General features: G+C 39.2%; 2 protein-coding genes across 2 annotated transcripts; one reads left to right on the top strand and one right to left on the bottom strand.

Annotated features, from left to right (window-relative positions):
• Positions 1-38: 38 nt before the first annotated feature.
• Positions 39-5,937, bottom strand: LOC116203338 (extra-large guanine nucleotide-binding protein 3). The gene is made up of 9 exons (XM_031535028.1): positions 5,570-5,937; positions 3,890-4,904; positions 3,664-3,801; positions 3,111-3,215; positions 2,832-3,011; positions 2,277-2,454; positions 1,523-1,770; positions 1,259-1,431; positions 39-937 (listed from the first exon to the last, which is right to left on the bottom strand). Exons 2-9 carry the CDS (start codon positions 4,847-4,849, stop codon positions 343-345), a joined length of 2,577 nt encoding a protein of 858 aa, XP_031390888.1. The 5' UTR covers positions 4,850-4,904; positions 5,570-5,937; the 3' UTR covers positions 39-342.
• A 12,570-nt stretch (positions 5,938-18,507) lies between these two features.
• LOC116203885 (pentatricopeptide repeat-containing protein At1g31920) lies at positions 18,508-21,036 on the top strand. The gene is made up of 2 exons (XM_031535847.1): positions 18,508-18,781; positions 18,902-21,036. Exon 2 carries the CDS (start codon positions 18,925-18,927, stop codon positions 20,737-20,739), a length of 1,815 nt encoding a protein of 604 aa, XP_031391707.1. The 5' UTR covers positions 18,508-18,781; positions 18,902-18,924; the 3' UTR covers positions 20,740-21,036.
• Positions 21,037-21,104: the final 68 nt, after the last annotated feature.

Genomic DNA, 21,104 nt, shown 5'->3' with positions numbered 1-21,104 from the left:
TTGCTGAGATGTGGAGGTTCGACGCAATAACCATTCGAAAATGAAAGAAACTATAAGAATCCGAATAACTTTGAAACAGATGTACATTTTCCAATGAACTCTCATCATGTACATTCTTCGTCTAAGTAACTCACTCGCGATGAACTTCACATACTTAGTACACACAACATATCTAACTAAAGACAATCTCATCTGGATTTAGTCTCTTCGGAATTTAAAAGGCATCCATCAGATCATGCGGAATCAACTTGCTTCAACCGAGGACCCGTACTAATCCAACAGCTGAAATTCCAATGCAAAAACCAGTTCTAGACAGGATCAAGGCAAATTTCAACAGACGCATCATTCTTGCCTGACATATGGTGAAGAGCTCATGTCCGTGCTATAGAAAGAGTCCTCCTGCCCTCCGTAGTAGGTCTCCTCCTTGTCCTCATCCCATTTGAGCACCTCCCTTATGTACTTGAATGCTTCGTCAACAGTAACTCGATCCCTTGCTCGAGCCTGCCAGACAAAGAGCTTCCGACCTGTTATCGAAGCATACAGGTCCTTGAACTTCATTGCAACATAGTAGTAAGCTTGGTGAGCAAGTGACTGGTTGTTACTGTGAGGCTGCACGGGGCTAAAATCATCAAACCACTCGCACAAACTCAGCGGAGCCCAGTTGATCTTTTCCTCAAAGAGATCGTACTTGTTGAGTATTAACACGAAGGGCGTGTCCTTAAAACAAGCGTGCCTCACAATCGACTCAAAGAGCTCCTTGCTCTGTATCATCTTGTTCTGAATAAGGGTGCCGCTTCCATTGGTATCAGAAGAAACTGACATCTTATCATAGTCACTGAGGGCAACACAGAAGACCACCACGCGAACATCTTCGAACATATCTACCCATTTGCATCCTTCGTTCATCCCTCTAGCATTTACCCTTATAAGCTGATATCTGCAAACAAGACATAAAATGAAATATATTTAATAGGCATATACTCCAAAATTAAGTTCACGGATTCTTAAAAGGTATAAAGAAACAAAAGAGGGTTTATCACAAGATCATTATATGGGAACTATTTCACTGATTCCATGACAAATATAAGGTCGGTGTAAATTTTCCCTTTCCATTTTTCTTTATTTCACAATGAGAAAATTAAGGAAACAAAAAAGTTCAAATTGCAGTTACATGTCTTATTTTTCCTGTTTTCATGAACCACAAGTCAGAAAACTGATCCAAAGCTCCCATAAAATACAACGGTGAAATATCAAATACCTGGTCAAGGACTGGGGGGTAGCTTCGAGATTGTCCGTGTAGGTCTCAGACATTGGACTGCGATCATCGAACGAGAACTCCATAAAGGCCAAACCATTCCCCTGAGTCACACCTTCTGCATACACTATATCCCGCTCCGAAGGCTCATACTCATTGCTTGATACCTCCACAGCCTGCAAAAAGCAAAATCACAGGATTAAAATCACCAGTCTACTTATTGACACGGTCCCACTTGCAATCACATTATTAAGGAGCAATACATACGCGACTCAAGAAATACTCGGTAACATCTGGAAGGAAATGAAGCTCATCCTTTCTTCGATATGTTTCCTGCAGTGCAGGATCCTTCCAAAGCTCTTCTACCAGTGGAGCATATTCACGAGTTGCAGCTGGGAAGAAAGCATCCAAATCACCCGTGGCTATAATGTCCAAAAGCCAGTCCGAGAAGTGTTTCAACCTTGAGTTGATTGAATAGGCACATAGAGCGGCTTCATTACCCTGTGTCTCACCATCTGTATAAAGAAAGAAAAGATATCATATATACGAGCTACTCATTTCCCAACAATTTCTCTGGACAATTTGACATCACGCATCTGCTAAGGAGATTCTCTTATTAAACGAGATTGATCAATAAATATTACAATAACAAATAGCAAACCACGCCTTCATGTGACAAGCTTCTTCCTCACATGTGGACTAAAAAAAAATTGATGCCCCTCTCATAAATAAGTTGAATGGGTGACAGATGAATGGACTTGGAAACTCAAGCTTTTGGACTATACCGTGACAAGAAAAACCAAGATTGAAAAGAAACTGTGCACGCCACTGAATCACTTATATGAAGTCATTCAGACTATCAGCGACAGCGAGAATACTTGTAGAAAACAATGCCTAACTCTCACAATGTGAAGAATCCTAGCAGTCCTATGGTCGGACAATTCAAGATTAAAAAAAAAAAAGATCCTCCCATAAGAGGTAAGTTGACTTCAGTTAGAGAAATAGCAGCTTACTATATTACCTGTTTCAGCGACTTGATCTTGGGAATTTGACATTTTCATTCTAGACACAGCTTCTTCCTCAAAGCGCTCTCGTCCATCGAGCAATATGCTTAGATATTTGTACATGTTGCTCTGGATCATCAACTTAATTTCCTGCAGTTCGTCTGCAGTGAACTTATTTCCATAAAGAAACTTCGCCTGTGATATAAGTTACACGAAGAAGAGGAGAAAATATGATGGTTAGGATCAAGTATAACAATTAAGGTAAGATTCCAACTAATACATGGCAAAACAAAATTTTAAAGGCAAAAAAAATCCACGATCTCACAGTTGTAGATGCTGATATCAGCTTGAAAGATATCCGGGTGAAAAAATAACTTAAACATGATACAACTAGTTGGTGTGCTATATTTGTATCAAATAATTCCATAAGCTTCACATAGTATCAGATAATATGAGCAAATATAGGATCTCACCTCGCTTGGGATAAAATATTACACTTAGAGAGCGTTCCCACTTCCCACAATAATGATAACTGAAAAAAGCTTATTTCGCATTCATATATACTCCAATACCTGCTTAAAAATCGTGCTAGTTCCAGAACCCTGAGATCCGAGCAGAAGAATCTTATGCATCTTCTTCTGCTCCAGATAAGTCGGGACAGCAGTAAAATTGCTAGCTTCATCCCGTACCCCTTGAGGTTGACCTTGGAGAATCGGCAAAGAGAACAAGGTGCAAACAAACCTTGTTGATGCCTGCTTTTTCACCCAAAAAAAAACCAATCAAAGAATGCTCAACAACAGTTCAATATCTTCGGACATTTCCTAATCCTCAGAAAACATTCATAGCTTTACCTTCTCCCAAATGTTTCCTCTGATATTGTTCTGCCCTTCTTCCTCATAACGACCATCATCATAGACCCAAAAGTGAGTGTCCCGAGGGCACTGGACGTTTGCCAACTAGAAAAGTAATAAAAGCAAGGTTTAGAAATAATCTCGAAGAGAGAACTTGAAGACTGATATTACAAATTTATCGAGAGTTGAATAGCATAAAGAACTGACTGATAGATTACACAGAAGATGAAATGGAATATCAGATGACAAGCATCAAAGAGGAAAAAAGAATACGAGAGAACAAGATACGTTTGATTATTAGATTAGTTATGGGTTCTGTTTTCTCGTCTTAAAATACACTAGAACTACTTTTGCTTCTAAATCTTTTTTAGAAAATGAAGAGACACAAGTTTCTTCCTATAGAAAAGAAACGCATCGTATTAGGTGTTTTCCAGAAAGGACGAGTGGATCACACAAACCTGATGCTCTCAATAGCATTAGACAAATAAGCACCACAACATAATGAAAGCAAAGGACGTGAAAGAGAGGACTCATGTTTAGATAAAACTTTTACCTTAAGCACCCTTAGCTCGAGCTTTGTGATTTCTCGGCCATTTATGAATACTTCTGTATTTCCCTTGCTTGCATCAGGTTTGAGTTTCCCAGAGAAATTCAAGTTTGAACTAATAATTTGATCAGGCTTCTCTCCTTCCTGTAAAATGGAACATACATAATTATCAAAACCTTCTAGCATTTAAAGAACATTTATGTAGAGATGCACACTAAACATGACTTAATACCTTTCCCCAAAGACCTGATTCTTTGTCATACCAATATTTCCCAGGCTTCAGCTTTCTCGGTGGCAAAGGGCAGGCAAGTAATTCAGCCATCTCCTCTGCCTTTAAAGGGAAACCATTAACGATCAACTGCTCGGGCCTTAGTTGATTAGCTGCACATTCTCTCTCTGCCTTCATTATCTGCTTGACTTCCAAAGGACTGAGTAATCGTGACAAAACTCTCGAATGCTTGCCCAACTTGGTGCGTTTCAATTCATCAATGGGCTCCCCAATGCAAGTCACGCATTTGCGACCTTCGGGCATGGAGCCCATGGCCCTGAGCACACAGTTGCTGCAGAACTTGGCCCCGCAGACAAGGCACGACTCCTTAGTCTCCCACTTGCCCTTACCACACCTGTAACAAACTCTTCGCATCTTCTTCTTCTCTTTTGAGACACCAACATACTGAGGAAGTGTAGGCTTCTCGGAAAACTCGTCCTCCTTCCGCTCAGATTTCTGATCGGTATTGAAAGTCACTACATGGGGCCTTCTAGCAGCTTGATTGCAAACATTGCTCGGCTGGTTTGCAGCCGAACCTGGAGATGCCGATGGTGAAGCTGAGGACGAAACTGGGTTTTGCAGGACAGAAACCACTGATTCGGAACTTGCCGATGCCCTGGGGCTTTGCTCGGGGGAGCTGGTGTGACCCGCAATCTGAGAGACCGGGAAAGTGATCGGTTGGATAACGGGAGGGCCGAGACCAAGACGTGCATTAGACCTTCTAGACTCTGAGAGAGGCTCAGCAATCGGAATAGAGCAGGAGTCTGGATCTACAGGCTCGACTTTCGGGACCTCATAAGGCATAGGCGGGCCCTCATACTCCAATGCAATGGAGTAATCGAGATGGGCTGAATCTTCAGGGAGAGGAGCTCCAGGTGGGAGCATTTCCCTCACCAACTGCCTCCAGTTCTCACTACGGTTCATTCCTTCGGTTAGCTAGCAAGCTATTGCATCCTCAATTACGGGTCTCGAAGTTTTGCTGAATGATATTAAGACAGACGAATAAGAAAATCTTTGCGAACAAATCCTGGGGAGTAAAAGTTGTAAACCGACAAGAACTTGGGAGGCGTAGAAAGGTTGTCTATGTCTTGTGATCAAGAAAAACGAGATCTCAGCGGTTGGGGACGGAATATAATATAGAAGAAGCAGCCGCAATATGACCGGGTCAATAATCACATGCCATGTCCCATACCCTTTGAAAGCCTTCGAATTTGAACAATAAAATCATGAACTTCAAGAGAAATACACAAAATTGCGCCGCTAATTTTCAACCGATTCACAGTCCAAACATGAATTTTCTAGCACATGGGATCAGAAGCAGACGGCAAAACTGTTCAAGCTGAAAACGAAATGAAAGCTCAACTCTCTCAATAGTCCAACCCCTGACCTCTTCCTGCAAACGAGGGCGTTGAGGGAATTTTGGGAGTCAAAGGTCAGAACCCAGTTCACGAAGCAACCCCAAGAGAGCAAAGAAACGGAAACAAGTGAGGATTTTTTGGCCCAACGGGCTCAAGAAAAGAGGATTACGCGTGCCCTTTTGAGCAAAGATTCAACTTTGGAGTGTGTGTGTGTGTGTGTGTTGGGGGGGGGGGGGGGGGGGGGGGGGGGGGGGGGGGGGGTGGGGGGCGGAGAGAGAGAGAGTACCTGAGGGAAAAGGACAGAGGTAAAGGCGAAATCTGGTGTAAGAGCTGAAAAATCTGAACTTTAAACAAGAAGACGATGTGCTTTTGTCAAAAGAGCTTCCAGAGGAGGAAGGAAGAGAGCTTTCAACTAATGGACCGAGCACCCCACACCCGCAAAAAAGCTTGCAGCTGCCCTGCAGAAAGAGCGCTGTGGCCGCACACGTTCGCCATCTTTACACACAGAAAGTGGGGTTTCAACCTGCTCTGCTCTTCGGAGGTAGAGCGTCGAGAGCAGAAACTACAGAGAGAGAGAGAGAGAGAGAGAGAGAGAGAGAGAGAATGGGTCCCATGCTTTACTCCTATCTGCAGAGCTCCGGCAATGATACTAACGACTGTTCTTTATTTGTGTCATTTCAAGAATAAGGAAGAAGTTGCGTTTCAGTAATACGAAGTGATAATAATACATTCAAGAAGAAATGAGGTTAATTGAAGTACAACTTGTTTTGTTTTTTCAATTACTTATCCAATACAAATTTTGCTCAATTTATCAACTTTTTAAATATTACATAAAAAAGTACCAATTATTGATTTAACAGAGCATCTAGTACATTATTTCCTATCAATTTTAACAAAATTTGCCGGCCTGACACTTAACAATTTCATGCGACACGCAGACAGTGGCCAAATATGCCCCCATTGGGTTTTTCCAATTATTAAAACAAGCTTTTCAAAAATACCAAACTAACATAAGAGCCCTAAATTTAAGGGGGTGCAGGCAGTAAGGCCTCACTGACAGTCACCATTACTTTATTAGGATAATTGGTGACAACATAAGCAAATTGTCAAGAGGGAGAAGGGAGTATGGAGCTTTGGGGTCTCGCCATCCATCTCAATATTAACGAATATTGGATAAGTGTTACTTACTCACTTGGTCTCTCTCTCTCTTTCCCTTGACAATTTTCTTCCCCTTAATTCAAAGCTTTGGGTGCCTGACATCGTCGGCAACCACCACTGACCTGAATCTTAGTAACTAGTCAAGCACCGCGACTCGCACTACTTTTTAAATTTTAAAAATATTATTATTAAAAAACTCAACCAAGTCTTTTGTGTGTCACATGCCACCATTACATACCATGTTGGCAAATTCTGTTAAATTGATGAAAAAATAATATTGTCATGTCAAACACACTATAAAATTAATAGTTGGCATTTTTCTATATAATTTTCAAAAAGTCGTGCTAGAATTTACATAATGAGCAAAATTGGTGCTTTTTTTGTAATTAAACCGTGCAACTTTAGCATGCATCATATACAAAAGTCATGACATTCTTATTGATATTCATGAGTGAGATTTTTCAAACCTCTTTGTTCCATTTTTTTACCCACTACTAAACGCATATACCATAATATTTCGTTACGTACTCTTCTTAATTCTTCCATCTGTTATTTGCTATCCTTTTATTTTATCTTTTATTTGGATTAGGAAAATGCACGGAACTGGAGGAGAAGAGATGTCCCTTTTTGCTTTCCCTCAATTTTCCTTCATTTAGGTAGCGTTTGGATTGTGAGATTTGCTCAACTCAACCCAATCCTGTTTGCTACTGACAGAAATATAAGTCAGCGTTTTCAAAGCACTGGGTCCCACAAGCACAACGGTAGGTCTCAGGACAACTTGTCCACAGAAGACCGTTCCAAGACACAGAATACCGACAGAATCCTTTCGCTCCTCCTCCTTCGTCTTTTTCGGTAGGGTTTGCAGACGATTCAGAAATTGCCTGCAGGAATCTCAAAGCGAGGGCTCCAACGACCGATTGGTGAGTGGGTTCTGTCCATTTCATGAATTACCCCCACGATTTTCCGTCAATTCCATTGATTCCTCACTGCGTTGCCGTCAATTTCGCAAATTGAACTGTGCGTCCGTGACGAGTTGCGGGCAAAGGAGCTGCAGAAAACATTGAAAAGGGGAAAATTCCAAAGGAGTTATTCGCGGACAACTGTGCTGTGGCACGCGTTGTCTAATCTTCTATTGTAGGGGCCCCCTTCCGACAGCGTTTTCAAAGGACGACTCTGCTCCTTTAAGAAGCGGTGGACTGGATTCACTCTCAGCATCCGCATTTCAGGTAATTTTCCGTCGATGTCTGTCTCCTTTTGTGCTTGTCGTTTGAAGATTTCTGCGATTTTTCTTCGATTGACTTTGTTGTTTGAAGCTCTGATGCAATGAGATTATTCATTGAATGGCCTGAAAGTTCAATTCCAGCTCTGTTTGCAAGTTTTCCTGTCATGTCTGTGGTCGTGAGTGCTCTTGCGTGTGATAGAACTCGCTAAAACATCAATGACCTGTTACTGATTTTGTTGCGAAATTGTTTATGTCATTGATGGACTTGTTTTGCCTCTTATTTGTCCGAATGCAAAGATGCACCTACTGCTGCGCATCATGGCTCGGCCCATAATATTAATATGTAGGTGGTGCTCAGGGCAGCCCCAACAATGAGTGAGGCACAACGGTGCTTCGCCCTTTTCTTCAAAAGAAGGATAGCTAGAGAGGGAAGCGACGTTGGTGCCCAGAGAATCTTTGAAGACATTCAAAATTTTCCTTTTAATTATAGAATTATTTCTTAATTCCTAAAATTAAAGAATTATTTAAAAGGAAATGACACCCTTTACACATTTTGTCATATTATTCATATGAAAATTAAACTTCATGTTGAGAAAATGGATATAGTATAATGACACACATATTTGCTTGGTACACAAAAGAGACTTTAAATTTGATTCTTTTATTTAAAATTTTCTTTTCTTTTACTAACTCATGACGCTTCTTTATAGGGGAAAAAAACAAAGAAAGAAACTTCATACGACAGAAATAAAGTTATATTATACATTTCCTCTTGATTTGATGCTTTTGCAATTCAATTCTCATCCTCTCTAAAATTTTAAATGTTGATCCGTGCTCTCCCCAATATTCAAAAAAATTTCAATTCTATTAACATTTCGTAATACTCATGTGTAATTAGACAGTTCTGGGGCACTTTAAAATGAAGACATAATCATATTAAATTATCGCATTTTTCTTTTTTTTCTTTTTTGGATGAAACTATTGCACTTTTCTTAGTTTACACAATTATTACCAAATTGATTCAACATGATCCACGCTAGATTTCCATAATGATCTATGTAATTTTCCTAGTATATGGACTATAATACTATTTTTTTTCCGTTACGACTATATTACTAATTTAGTTTGCCTATGGAAGTGGGGTTAGTTAATCGCATGGTATAGTTGCACCAAAACCGAAATCTATAAAGAAAAAATCATTAGTACAAACTACAAAACTACTTTCCTTTTGCTGGAATTAAAATCTATTAGTGAGATGAGACATTATACATTATGAATTTCTTTTCTTTTTTCCTTTGTTCCTGTCAGTGTTGTCATGGTTAAGAAGTTAATAGTTGTTTATACTTATTTTCCACACTTCATATGGCGTGCTTTGGATCAAGATTAAGTGTGAGGCTGAGACATTGAGTTTTAGATCGTAGATTTTCATGAAGCCGACCAAGATTAGTTAATTGGAGCCCATCGAGGAGGTCCAACCCGAAGCTTATGCATGGAGAAGATTCGGCTCCTAGCTTGGGATGTCTATTGGGTGGCAAGAATTCATAATGGTAGCTAAATTTTACTTTAAGAGTAAGATTTGGTTATTTTGGAAATTGCTAGTTGTGGTCTAGGAGTCTTTTTCACCTTTTAATAATATTCCAATATCATATATTATCGGTGTATCCGATTTGGATAGATTTCCTAGGGTTTCATGTAAACGCCTATAAATATCGAGTTCGGGGTTCATTGTAATCCCCTTTGGCATAACTACCAATCACATTACACTTTTTCTATCGTTTCTTTTTAGCACTTTACATTCGTCGCACTATTATCACACATTCAATATTTACCTTTCTAGCATTTCAATATCATGCACATTTAATTCCTTACAATCGCCGATCACTCGACACTTATCATTCTACCCCTTTTCGAGCTTTTGGGCGAGAAACGGACTTCCACCCGAGCTTAGGTTTCCGGACCTAGGTGTGGTTTCTCTTGGCTTTGCGAGGCCGAGATCCACGCGCTACGAGTCTTCCAAGGTTCATGGTTGCATCATTCTTAGGACCCGCTTCCGAACCATCTATTGCATCTAGTCGAGGGTTCCGGCCTAAGACCCATATCTATCGGCTTGTCAAATAGTCGAGACCCACTCTCAATACGGCCTTATTAGCCATGTCTTGTTTCTCTTGATTGATAGTAGCATGAAGAAATAGCGAAAAACTCATAGCGGCTAAATCCCCAAGCCGTGTGATCGTCTAAGGCGCATTCAACCGTCTATTTCATTTCATCTATTCAAAACCCAGCGGTCATTCAGTCTCGCTGACTCTCTAAACCGTGGCACGACGCTCTATGTTGGTGGGGCCAACCGGTGTCTCATTGATAATTTTCTTGGGACATCGCATTCACATTATTTTCTCATTATCTGTCCATATGCGATTTTTTGACATGACAAACGATAGTATACATGATAGCGTCGCAATAGTCTTTTTTTTCATTTCAAAGGAGAGATATAATTATATATAAATTCTTCAATGAGAACCCCAATAATCATCTCAATTGGCCTTAAAAGCTATCAATTTCAGTGACATCGTGAATTTGGGTAATAGACTGGCAATATATATTTATTTTTTTTGGAGAATAGACCAGCAATTTCTTGCATATACGTTGGATTTATGATGGTATAATATAATTAATCAAGAAACTTTTGTTCGTATAATTACATGCAAGAAACTTTTTTTTTTACCACCAGCACGTTGGTCTAGTGGTTAAGCTCCAAGTACTCTACTTAAACATCACGAGTTCGAACCTCACTGAGGACATAGAGCTCGCCACTATGTGAGTGTATTATGGGATGGCCGTGGCCAGCCCATAATGCTTGATCCAATAGGCCTTGGACTTAATCCACTAGTGTATTGCTGGGCTGCGGTGACCAAGTTAGGCTAAAGTCTCAGCGAGCTATGGCGAAAGGAACATTCCGTCGCAGTTAGGTTCCCTTAGTTGGGGTAGCTACAACAAGCCAATGACGCGACCTCGCATTTCATTCAAAAAAAAACTTTTTTTTTCGTTCTCTCTTTTTTGGGATGGTAAATTTGATATCGAAGCACGATCAAGAGATGAGTAGACTACCACTGTTGCCCTCCACTTATTTATTAGTAACCATTTTTACTCATGACATATTTTTGCCACCAATTAGCCCCAAACGTTGGCATTCCGTTTAACATTTATATTATTCTGTAACGGAAAAGTGACGAAAAACATAAGGCCGTCCATGAATTTTCTGTCACGGAAGTTAACGGAATGGCATAAATGTTAGACAGAATGCTAACGTTTGGGGTTAATTAGTGGCAAAAAATATGTCAGGGGCAAAAACGATTGCTAATGAATAAGTTGAGGGCGATAATTCCGTTACAGAATGGTATAAATGTTAGACGGAATGCCAACGTTTGGGGCTAATTGGTGGTAAAAATATGTCAGGGGCAAAAATGATTTTCTAATGAATAAATTGAGGGCGACAGTAATAGTCCATTCAAATATTTATTTTGTGGGGCCTGACATTTCTCACGCGATGTAGAAACGTGTGACACGCACTCTCTCTCTCTACCAGGTCCCATGCCCAGTAAAAGGAGAGCTACCAATCACATAAGGGTAACTCTTTTGTCTGCCTTTGTTTGACATTATCATTGTCGATAGTAGTTTTGTACTAATAAGGGCAACTCTTTTTTCTTATTCACAAAAAAAGGGCTTTTTCTCTAAAATTCCAATTTTACATTATTACCAAAAAAAACCATCATGGTACATCTAAAATCCCACGTTCATTTGGGCTTCGCCCCCCGTTTACCCAGTAAAATCCCACATTCATTGAAATAAATGAAATCAAAATCTCGTTCATTTAGTTGTTTAAATACTTTTTCAATTTCTAAAAATAAAAAATAATTCCAAAATCTTAAAAGAAAGGAAAAATTGAGAGATGAGAAAGTGGGTGTGTTATTGCACTATGGGGCAAGAAATGACGGTGTCTCACGACAATGCATTTCACTAGAGATTGTCTAGGGGGGTAAGGCCGTTTCCGATGGGAGTGTCTATCCCCTGTCTCTAAACTAGATTTCACACTGTCACATAGGTGACACATCAGACATAAACAAACTCCAAAGAAAATGAAAGACACATACTTCATCTGTGTCTCTAAGCTTCTGAAATATCCAAAATTGGTTTATATTCATGTTAGGATTTCGAGCTAAGGAGGTTCTTAACCGTTTGGACGAGCTAGTCGAGATGTGGTGTCCAGTCCCTCACGTTGGTGAGGGCTGCGCCATGCCACCTGTCCTTACCTTGGGAGTACTACCTTAACAAAGCTAATGGTAGATAAAAGTTTTACACATTATTTGGTTCTAGAGTTGAGTTGAGTTGAGTTTTGATTTTAATGACTTTGTAATGATTGTGTTGTTGAAAAGTGTGAAAAATTAATGAATAGTTGAGATGAAGTAATAATTGTGTTGTTGAATCGTGGAAAAAATAATAAATAGTCGAGAGAATTTATTATTAAAAATTGAATTGAATTGTTAAAAAATTTAAAAAATGGAAAAAGTAATAATTGTGCTGATGAATTGAAGATAAGTTGAGTTGAGTTAAAAAAATTTCTAAATCCAAACACACCATTAGCGTCTCTAATCCGGGCTCACATTCATATTATATTAATTAAATGCATATAATTAATATAAATTCCTAATAGTTTAAAATAAATTATTAAAATTAAATAAAAAATATATTTTAATTAATTAAAATTCATTAAAATAAAATAATATCACATGACATTAAAAAATACACTTGTTAAGAAAAAATTACATGCTGAACGACATTTTTTTAAAGAAAAATTACACCTCGTTGTGGTTTTGCCGTCATTGCCATATATGTTCCACCGAATCGACTTTGTAATTGTCGATGTTTTTCTCTATCCCGAAACCTAGTATTATTTTGGAAAAATTCCTGTAATGGAGAAAAATGTTGTTGTCCTTGCTCCAATTGTGGTATACCGTCGTCGAGGGGTTCATCATACAAGGTTGTCGGATCGACATTGACATCATACGTTTCTCGCTCATCCTCAACAATCATATTATGCAATATGATGCAAACTCTCATAATCACTCCGAGCTTCTCTTGGGACCACAATCTAGCAAGGCCACGTATAATTGCAAAGTGAGCCTTCAACACTCCGAATGCACATTTCACGTCCTTTCATGCTGATTCTCGAGCTTTGGCAAAAACATATTCTTCTCTGACTGTGGTCGAGGGACTGTTTTGACGAATGTTGCCTGCTGGGTGTATATGCCATATGCTAAATAATATCCCATGTTATAGTCGTTGCCATTGATAGTGAAATGTACCTTTGGAGCACGACCTTGTAGCATATCATCAAAGACCGGTGACCGATCTAAAACGTTGATGCCGCTGTTGAACCCAACTACTCCAAAAAAAGTATGCTATATCCACAGGTCAGGTCCGGCCACTGCTTCAAGTACTAAGCTTGGGTCACCATGATAACCATTCTGATGCATACCGTGCCAAGCTTTCAGGTAATTTTTTCACTGCCAGTGCATGCAGTCAATGTTGCCCATCATACTTGGAAAGTCGCGGACCTTCTTGATTTGTAGCGGGCGTTCCACATCGGCTGCGTAAGGCCTTCACAAGTATTCAACCCCGAACACCGTGAGGACACCGAAGACGAATCTTTCTAAGCATTATGTTACAGTGCTCTCGGCCATTCGGAGATATTCGTCAACGGAGTCAGCTTTAACTCCATAATCCAAAATACGCATGGCCACTGTGCACTTTTGCAGCGGGAAAAACCTTGGTTGTATACCACATCGGACCTCTATTGGAAATATGGATCGTGATATTGAGAGGCCCTCGACAATGTGAAGGAACAAGGTCATTCCATTTGGAATCTTCGTCGGAATAGCTCATGAGAGTACATCGACTCCTCAACGAAGTAGTCCTTCACAAGTTGATTTTGGCCTGTAACACGGTTTCTGTTTACTTTCTTCCGTTTGGGCCTTGAGGAAATGCTTCCCCCATACTCCCCCCGTAGGATCATCTTCACTATTTCAAGGCATTGCTCTTCTATATCATCGAACAAATCCTCGAGGATTATATCTAATGGATCCATAGAGTAGTTAAATTCATCAGAGCTAAATTCATCAAAGCTTTCGGCCATGTTTAGAGGATGGGTATTTGAGAAGTGGTTTCAAAGGACGTGAATGGATAGAAATGAGAGGATGTAAGTGGGTAAATATGATATGAGATTGAAAGCATTTTATATAGAGGAATTTATACAAACGGCTACTTTCTTCACAACTAGTTACCAACGCTACTTTCCAATGATTAGTTACCAACAGCTGCTTTACAACGACTACTTTTAATAACAGTTACTTTTTCAACTGCTAGTTTTTTTTAGATTGTAGATAATTTACTAATTTTTAATAACATATGTTATTAGTAAAATCTAAATTTCATTAAATAGATAATATCACAATGTTACACAATTCGATTAATTTATAAATTAAAAGTACGATTCAAACAAAAATTACAACTACATTGCGATATCTTCGTGGTACGGCTTCCTATGGCATTCATCTACATGGGTCTGATGACTTTCAAATCACAGCATACACCAATGCTAATTGGGCTGGATGTCTGGTTAGTCGCCGTTCAATGACAAGATATATTGTCTTTGTGGGCTCGAATCTTATCTCATGGAGGTCCAGGAAATAGCCCATTGTCTCCCGCAGCTCAATTAAGGCTGAATATCGAGCTCTAGCATATGTTGTTGTAAAAACACTATGGCTTCGCAGCTCCTACAGGACATTGGTTGTCACTCTCCGAGCCCTATTATAGCATGTTGTGACAACATCGGTGCTACCTACCTTGCTACGAATCCTGTCCAGCACTCTCCGAGCCCTATTATAGCTTGTCGTGACAACATCAGTGCTATCTACCTTGCAGCGAATCCTGTCCAGCACGATCGCAGCAAACACATTATTGTAGACTAGTGACCAGCACGTGGAGATATTCTTATATGCTATGTTCCCACATCTTCGTAGTTAGTAGATCTACTTAGCGAGAATGTATCTCTTTCTTTATTTCAGTCTCATTGTAGCAATCTGTTGGTAGTTGGGCCCCCAACAGATTGAGGGGTGTTACGGATAGATATGTGATATCTTCACATTATGGGGACTGCAGCATAATTTTGTATAGTTGACTCTCTATATATATAGAATGCAGCTACCCATATCGTGTATGACTTCACACTTGTACAAATATATTCTTACATATTAATATATTTATCAACGCTTACAAACATTACACAAAATCAAGTTGAGTTAAATCATTATCCAACTCAAAAACCAAACACAAGCTTATGTTTTATGACATTTATCAATTATTAATTTTTTATTTGGTTTTAGAGTTTATTTTTAATTCTACTCCACTTAACTCCACTTATCTTCAATTCAACAACACAATTATTATTTTTTAATTTTTTTAACCATTCAATTTAATTTTTACTACTAAATTCTCTTAACTATTCATTACTTTTTTCAAAATTCAATAACAAAATTATTACATTCTTTCAAATATTTATTTTTTTTTCAATTTTTTTAATTCAATAACATAATTATTACAACTTATATATATATATATATATATATATATATACAAAGTTGGAATAGTGTATTCCCAAACAAGGCATAAAGTTATGGTTCCTACTCTTTGGAAGAAGTAGATTGGATTTTTTCGCTGAATAAAGAAGTAGATTGGATTTGGTTGGATTGGGTTGGATTAGACGAGATGAGTCAGCTATCATTATTAATGGTTCAGTCAGATTATTGCCCGATTGGGTCCTCGGTAATAATCTGGTTCAAATGTTGACCACAACAATCTTTTTTTTTTTTGTAATAATATACTAAGAGTGACCTCTTGACTTTCGTTTTGAGTGACCCACTGCACTTTCTATATCCCACTTGAGAATTGATGGGTTGAAATTCCACAATTGCATTTAATGTACCATCTTAATTGACCAAAATCAAAAGGATATTATTTCGAGGCGAGTCCCTAATTCTTCAGTGGGACGCATATATCAAAAAACCTATTCTATTTTCATTCTCCCCCAATTAAACGAAGAAGTAAAAACTCGGTCCTCTTTTATAATTTTTTCCTTAAAAAATTTCATTCTATTATATTTTTGCACTCTATGAACTGCATTAAAGAAATTATTGAACTCCCTTATGAATCGACAAAGTAGAACGCACAAAATGAATTATCTTTTTAAGGAAAAAAAACACACACATAAAGGTTTTTATTTTTCAGGGCCTAAGGTATTATAAGCATCATGCATCAACATCCATGATTTATGTGGATTTCGTACATCACTGTGTCATCAAATTATCAAATATATTGTAAAATTGTTTACATAGTAAACTGTTTATTTGTCTGTCCGAGAATAGGTTGAAATCCTCATACTATTGATTTTAGTAAATTTTGTGCTCGTGTTACACGCGATTCTAGATAAAATTTAAATTATAAATTCTTATACATATTTGCAAACTCTTCCTTTGATTAGTCAAAAGTATTGTCTAATTAATGATCTAATTTGTCTAAAAAATACTATTACAATTAGTATTCCAATTATGAAAAGAACTCATAAATCAAAATATATGGAAAGGAAATTGAATTAAGAATAAAACGAAGTAAATTTTTTGTTCACTTAGAGGAAACATGCCAAAGTGATAGTGAGAAAAGTTAAACGTTAGGAGAAAAATTATAGGAATAAGTGAGCGGTTAAAATATATATAAATTTGACTGATTTATTCTCAATTTTTCTCTAATAAAATGATTGTAAATTTTATATATTATTTATTATGAATACTATCTGAATAAATATTAGGCAAAAGTTCTTGTTTTTCCTTTTGTAATAGTATAAAATATAAATATAGTATCAAAATTCTATCATCGTTTACTAATCATCGTTTGAAGATATATTAACTCCAACTTTTCCAGCCCATCAGCTAATGCAGGCCGAAATGTTGGGCCAGCCCATTAGGTTAGCCCAGAGTTAGGCAGCTGCTCTCCACTGAGGCTTTGTCAAGGAGGTTGCTTGATTTGCTTAAGGCTCCCCAGAAACAATGAAGGAGGAAACAAAAAAGGAGTAATCCGAGGTCACATTGTCCAGTACGAATATCAAAATAATTCTTAAATGAAGCTAAGGCTCTGTCGATTCCATCCATCGTCGTCTGTTATCGTAAATATTGGCAATCGCGATGGCCGGTTGTAACTTGTAAGGCGATATCGTTTAACATGACTCTTCAAATAAAGCTAATGCTTAGTCGATTCCATCCATCCATGGTTGTTAAAATCGCGATTCGAATAGTAGAATCTCACGATTCTACGATTCAAGGGGTAGCTAGCGATTCCGATTCTATGGCATGAATCGGGAAGGTAGAATCGTGGTTGAATCGCGATTCGAATAGCAGAATCGTAGAATTGGACCGATTCTACAATTGTGATTTCAACCCAAAGTCGTATGCCCCCTCTCTCTCCCTCCTCATCTTTCTCATTGTGCGACAATATTGCTCATTGGTTTTTTTATTTTATGAAAAGTATGAAACTTGCCTCTTGGCTGTAAATGATAGGGACCTAAAAAGTTTCTGAAATTGTTTCGAATTGGGTTCATGCCGCTTCTTGATTGCCGTATGGTTTGAGATGATTTAGACTGAAATTTTTTTCGACTTTTTTAGGAGCAAAGAAAGATGATTCCAAGAAGCGACGGATCAAGAAGAAGTTAGGGAGGAAAAGCAGCTTCACCTACAGTATCCGTGACCACGGTACTATATCAATTTTCATTTGAGGTTGTTATAGTGTGAACGCTCTCTTGTGAAAACTAAGTATCATCTGATTTTGATGAATGAAGTAGGAGGCAGTAAGATTTATCATTTGATATTTACTTCAACTATTTCTGACATGGAATTTAGCGTGTATATATATATATATATTTTTTTTAATTACAAGTAGAATTTTACGATTCACGATTCCATGACCCTCAACCGATTCTAGGTAGAATCATGATTCTGACAACCTTGCATCCATCCTTCATTGTTTGTTATCGTAAAGGGTAAATATGACAGCTGTGGGTGCAATTTAATGGCATTATATTTTAGAGAGCAACATATATATATATATATATATATATATATAGGGTTAGTCTTATAACAAGTACTCCATTAAAAAAAAAAAAGAACTCATTTTTAGATCTCATTATGAATAAGCAAAAGTTTGTCCAAGAATAATATAATAAAACATGAGATAGTATTCAGCAAAAACATGAGATATCAGGTAGTTGACGAATTGAATTTTATAAATTCATATATCACATTTCTTGATCATAACCAATCCCTCCTAAGCAGATATCAATCTCAACCTATCACGTGATCCACAAAGTGCAAAATTAAGCCTCGCTATATATTTTTGGCACTCTCCATGCAAAGTCTCAATTTAATTTTCTCTTCGAGACATACAAGATTGATGAGGAGGTTAGACTATTTCAATGGCTACTCAAAACAATTTTACTCAGAGAAAAGGGATTTTGTACCATAGCATCGCTCTAGTACGGATCAAGAATTCCTAAATTTAATTATAACCGATGAATATTCTCATGTCATTATATTTTTTTTCTTCTCTATCTATTATACTATGGCTTCGTTTGTAATTAAAAAAAATCGACCACGTGGGCAAGGAGGAGGACCTTTGGACCAACAGGGATGACGTGGCGGGATGCGAGAGTTCCAGCCGCAGGAGGAGGAATCTCAAGGATCCAACCCCTCGCTCCAGACATTATCCTATCCACAAACGATCTCCTTGTCCCTTCCCTTATTACTAATTTTGCTCCCTTCTCAATCTTCTGGCTGCAATTAGTTCATGTCTCAATCTGATGGATTCCTTCCAAATCTCCCTCTAGAACTAGAACATGTTTTCTGGAGCTCCTTTTCAACCTCAAAGCATCAGCCATTAAAACAAACTCGGTGATTTTTCCATTTTTCCTGTTCTTTTCTCTTGGCCATGATGTTGGAGAAAGCTTGTTGCTTTGGAACGGTTTGTTCCTGCACCCTCTGTCAAATTCCTCCTTTGCAGATCAGATGGGTAGAGCATAACAGATAATGGGTCTTTGTCTGTTTCTTGATTTTCTCCTTTCTCCTTTGCTCTGAGTCTTAGCCTATGATGGTGTGGAGGAGAGGATGATTAGCACGCCAGTCCAGCCACCCCATGTCCTGCTGCCCCCAAAAGAACAAATCCCAGAATTCAGTTCCAAGTCCAGTGAACAGGAGTGCTTGTCCTTGCTGAAGAGATGCAAGAACCTGGAGGAATTCAAACAGGTCCATGCCAAGGTACTGAAGTGGGGCTTATCCTGCAACTCGTTCTGCGCGAGCAATCTCTTGGCCTCCTGCGCCCTCTCGGAGTGGGGCAGCATCGAGTACGCTTGCTCGATTTTCCGGCAGATTCAGGATCCGCAGGTGTTCGACTACAACACAATGATTAAGGCTCACGTTAAAGCTCTGAACTTTGAGGATGCTTTGGCCTCCTATGTTGAGATGCTCGAGACAGGAGTTGAGCCTGATAACTTCACCTATCCTGCTCTACTCAAAGCTTGTGCCCAGTTACGGACACTTGACGAAGGAATGCAAATTCATGGGAATGTGATCAAGTTCGGGCTCGAATGTGATGTTTATGTACAGAACAGCTTGATAAGCTTCTATGGGAAGTGCAAGAAGATCGGGTCGGCTTGTTCGGTTTTTGAGCATATGGAGGATAAGAGTGTAGCATCTTGGAGTGCTATCATAGCGGCTCATGCTAGTTTAGGGCTGTGGAATGAGTGCTTAATGCTCTTCGGGCAGATGAATCGGCTCGGGTTTTGGAGGGCTGAGGAGAGCATTCTAGTCAGTGTTCTTTCTGCTTGTACCCATTTGGGTTTTCTTGATTCGGGAAGATCGACACATGGAGCATTATTGAGAAACATGCCTGAGCTCAATGTAATTGTGCAGACATCCTTAATTGACATGTATGTGAAGTGTGGACGTTTGGATAAGGGTCTCTCTCTCTTCAGGAACATGAAAAGAAAGAACCATATGTCTTACTCTGTCATGATCTCAGGCCTTGCGATGCATGGGCGAGGTCGAAAAGCTCTGACTCTCTTCTCGGAGATGCTCGAGGAAGGGCTTAAGCCTGACGAAGCTGTCTATGTTGGGGTTTTGAATGCTTGCAGTCATGCCGGGCTCTTCAACGAGGGACTAAGTTTCTTTGAGGAGATGAGATCTGAGCACGGGATTGATCCAACAGTTCGGCATTACGGGTGTGTGGTCGATCTCTTGGGTCGGGCTGGAAAGGTTTGTGAGGCCCTAGAGCTTGCCAAAAGCATGCCCATCGAGCCAAATGAAGTCATATGGCGGAGCCTCCTGAGTGCTTGCAAGGTCTATGGAGAGCTGGAAATCGGGGAGATTGCAGCTAATGAGATATTCAAGCTTGACCCAGAGAAGCACAATCTTGGTGATTACCTGGCACTCTCGCATTTGTATGCACAAGCTCAGAGGTGGGACGACGTTGCCAGGGTTTGGTCGGAAATGGCCAAACGGGGGATCTCCCAGAAGCCCGGTTTTAGCTCCGTCGAGGTGAACAGAAGGACTCATAGATTCGTGTCACAGGATATGAACCCAGCCCAATGTAAAGGAGTTTATGAGATGATTCATCAGATGGAGTGGCAACTGAAGTTTGAAGGCTACCTACCTGATACATCGCAGGTGTCGATCAATGACGATGAAGAAGAGAAGCGGGAGAGATTGAAAGGTCACTCTCAGAAACTCGCAATAGCTTTTGCACTTATTCATACATCTCAGGGTTCTCTCATTAGGATCACTAGGAATGTGAGGATGTGCAGTGACTGTCACACTTACACTAAGTACATAACAGTGATCTATGGAAGAGAGATTACTGTACGGGATCGAAACAGGTTCCACCATTTTAAAGATGGGACTTGCTCTTGTGGAGATTACTGGTGAATGTAGAAATTTGCTCCATTTCTCTGTCTTCTCATATGCAAGATTATATAGGTCACACCGTCATGGGTGATGATCTAATGATTCTAAATTCACTCCCATGTGGTTAGGGGACTGTTTAAATCTCTCGAGGACATCTACTAGGGTGGGCTCTTCAGCTTGGGCCTGGAGTCATCTTCGACTTTTGTGAATTATATTAGGCTTTTGGTGGTGCTACGCAAATCAGTGTTTGAACTGGTTGTTCAGTTCGTCCGACTTCTCATTGCGTAACGAGGGGCAACAATGTTGCCATCACTGCTATCCACCATTTTACTCGTCATAAAAGAGAGAAGATTATACAGGTCACCTTTTGTACGTAGAAATGCAAA

Source organism: Punica granatum, chromosome 4 (assembly GCF_007655135.1).
Source record: "Punica granatum isolate Tunisia-2019 chromosome 4, ASM765513v2, whole genome shotgun sequence".
In the NCBI taxonomy this organism is placed as follows: domain Eukaryota; kingdom Viridiplantae; phylum Streptophyta; class Magnoliopsida; order Myrtales; family Lythraceae; genus Punica; species Punica granatum.
This window is presented reverse-complemented; position numbering and strand designations above follow the sequence as displayed.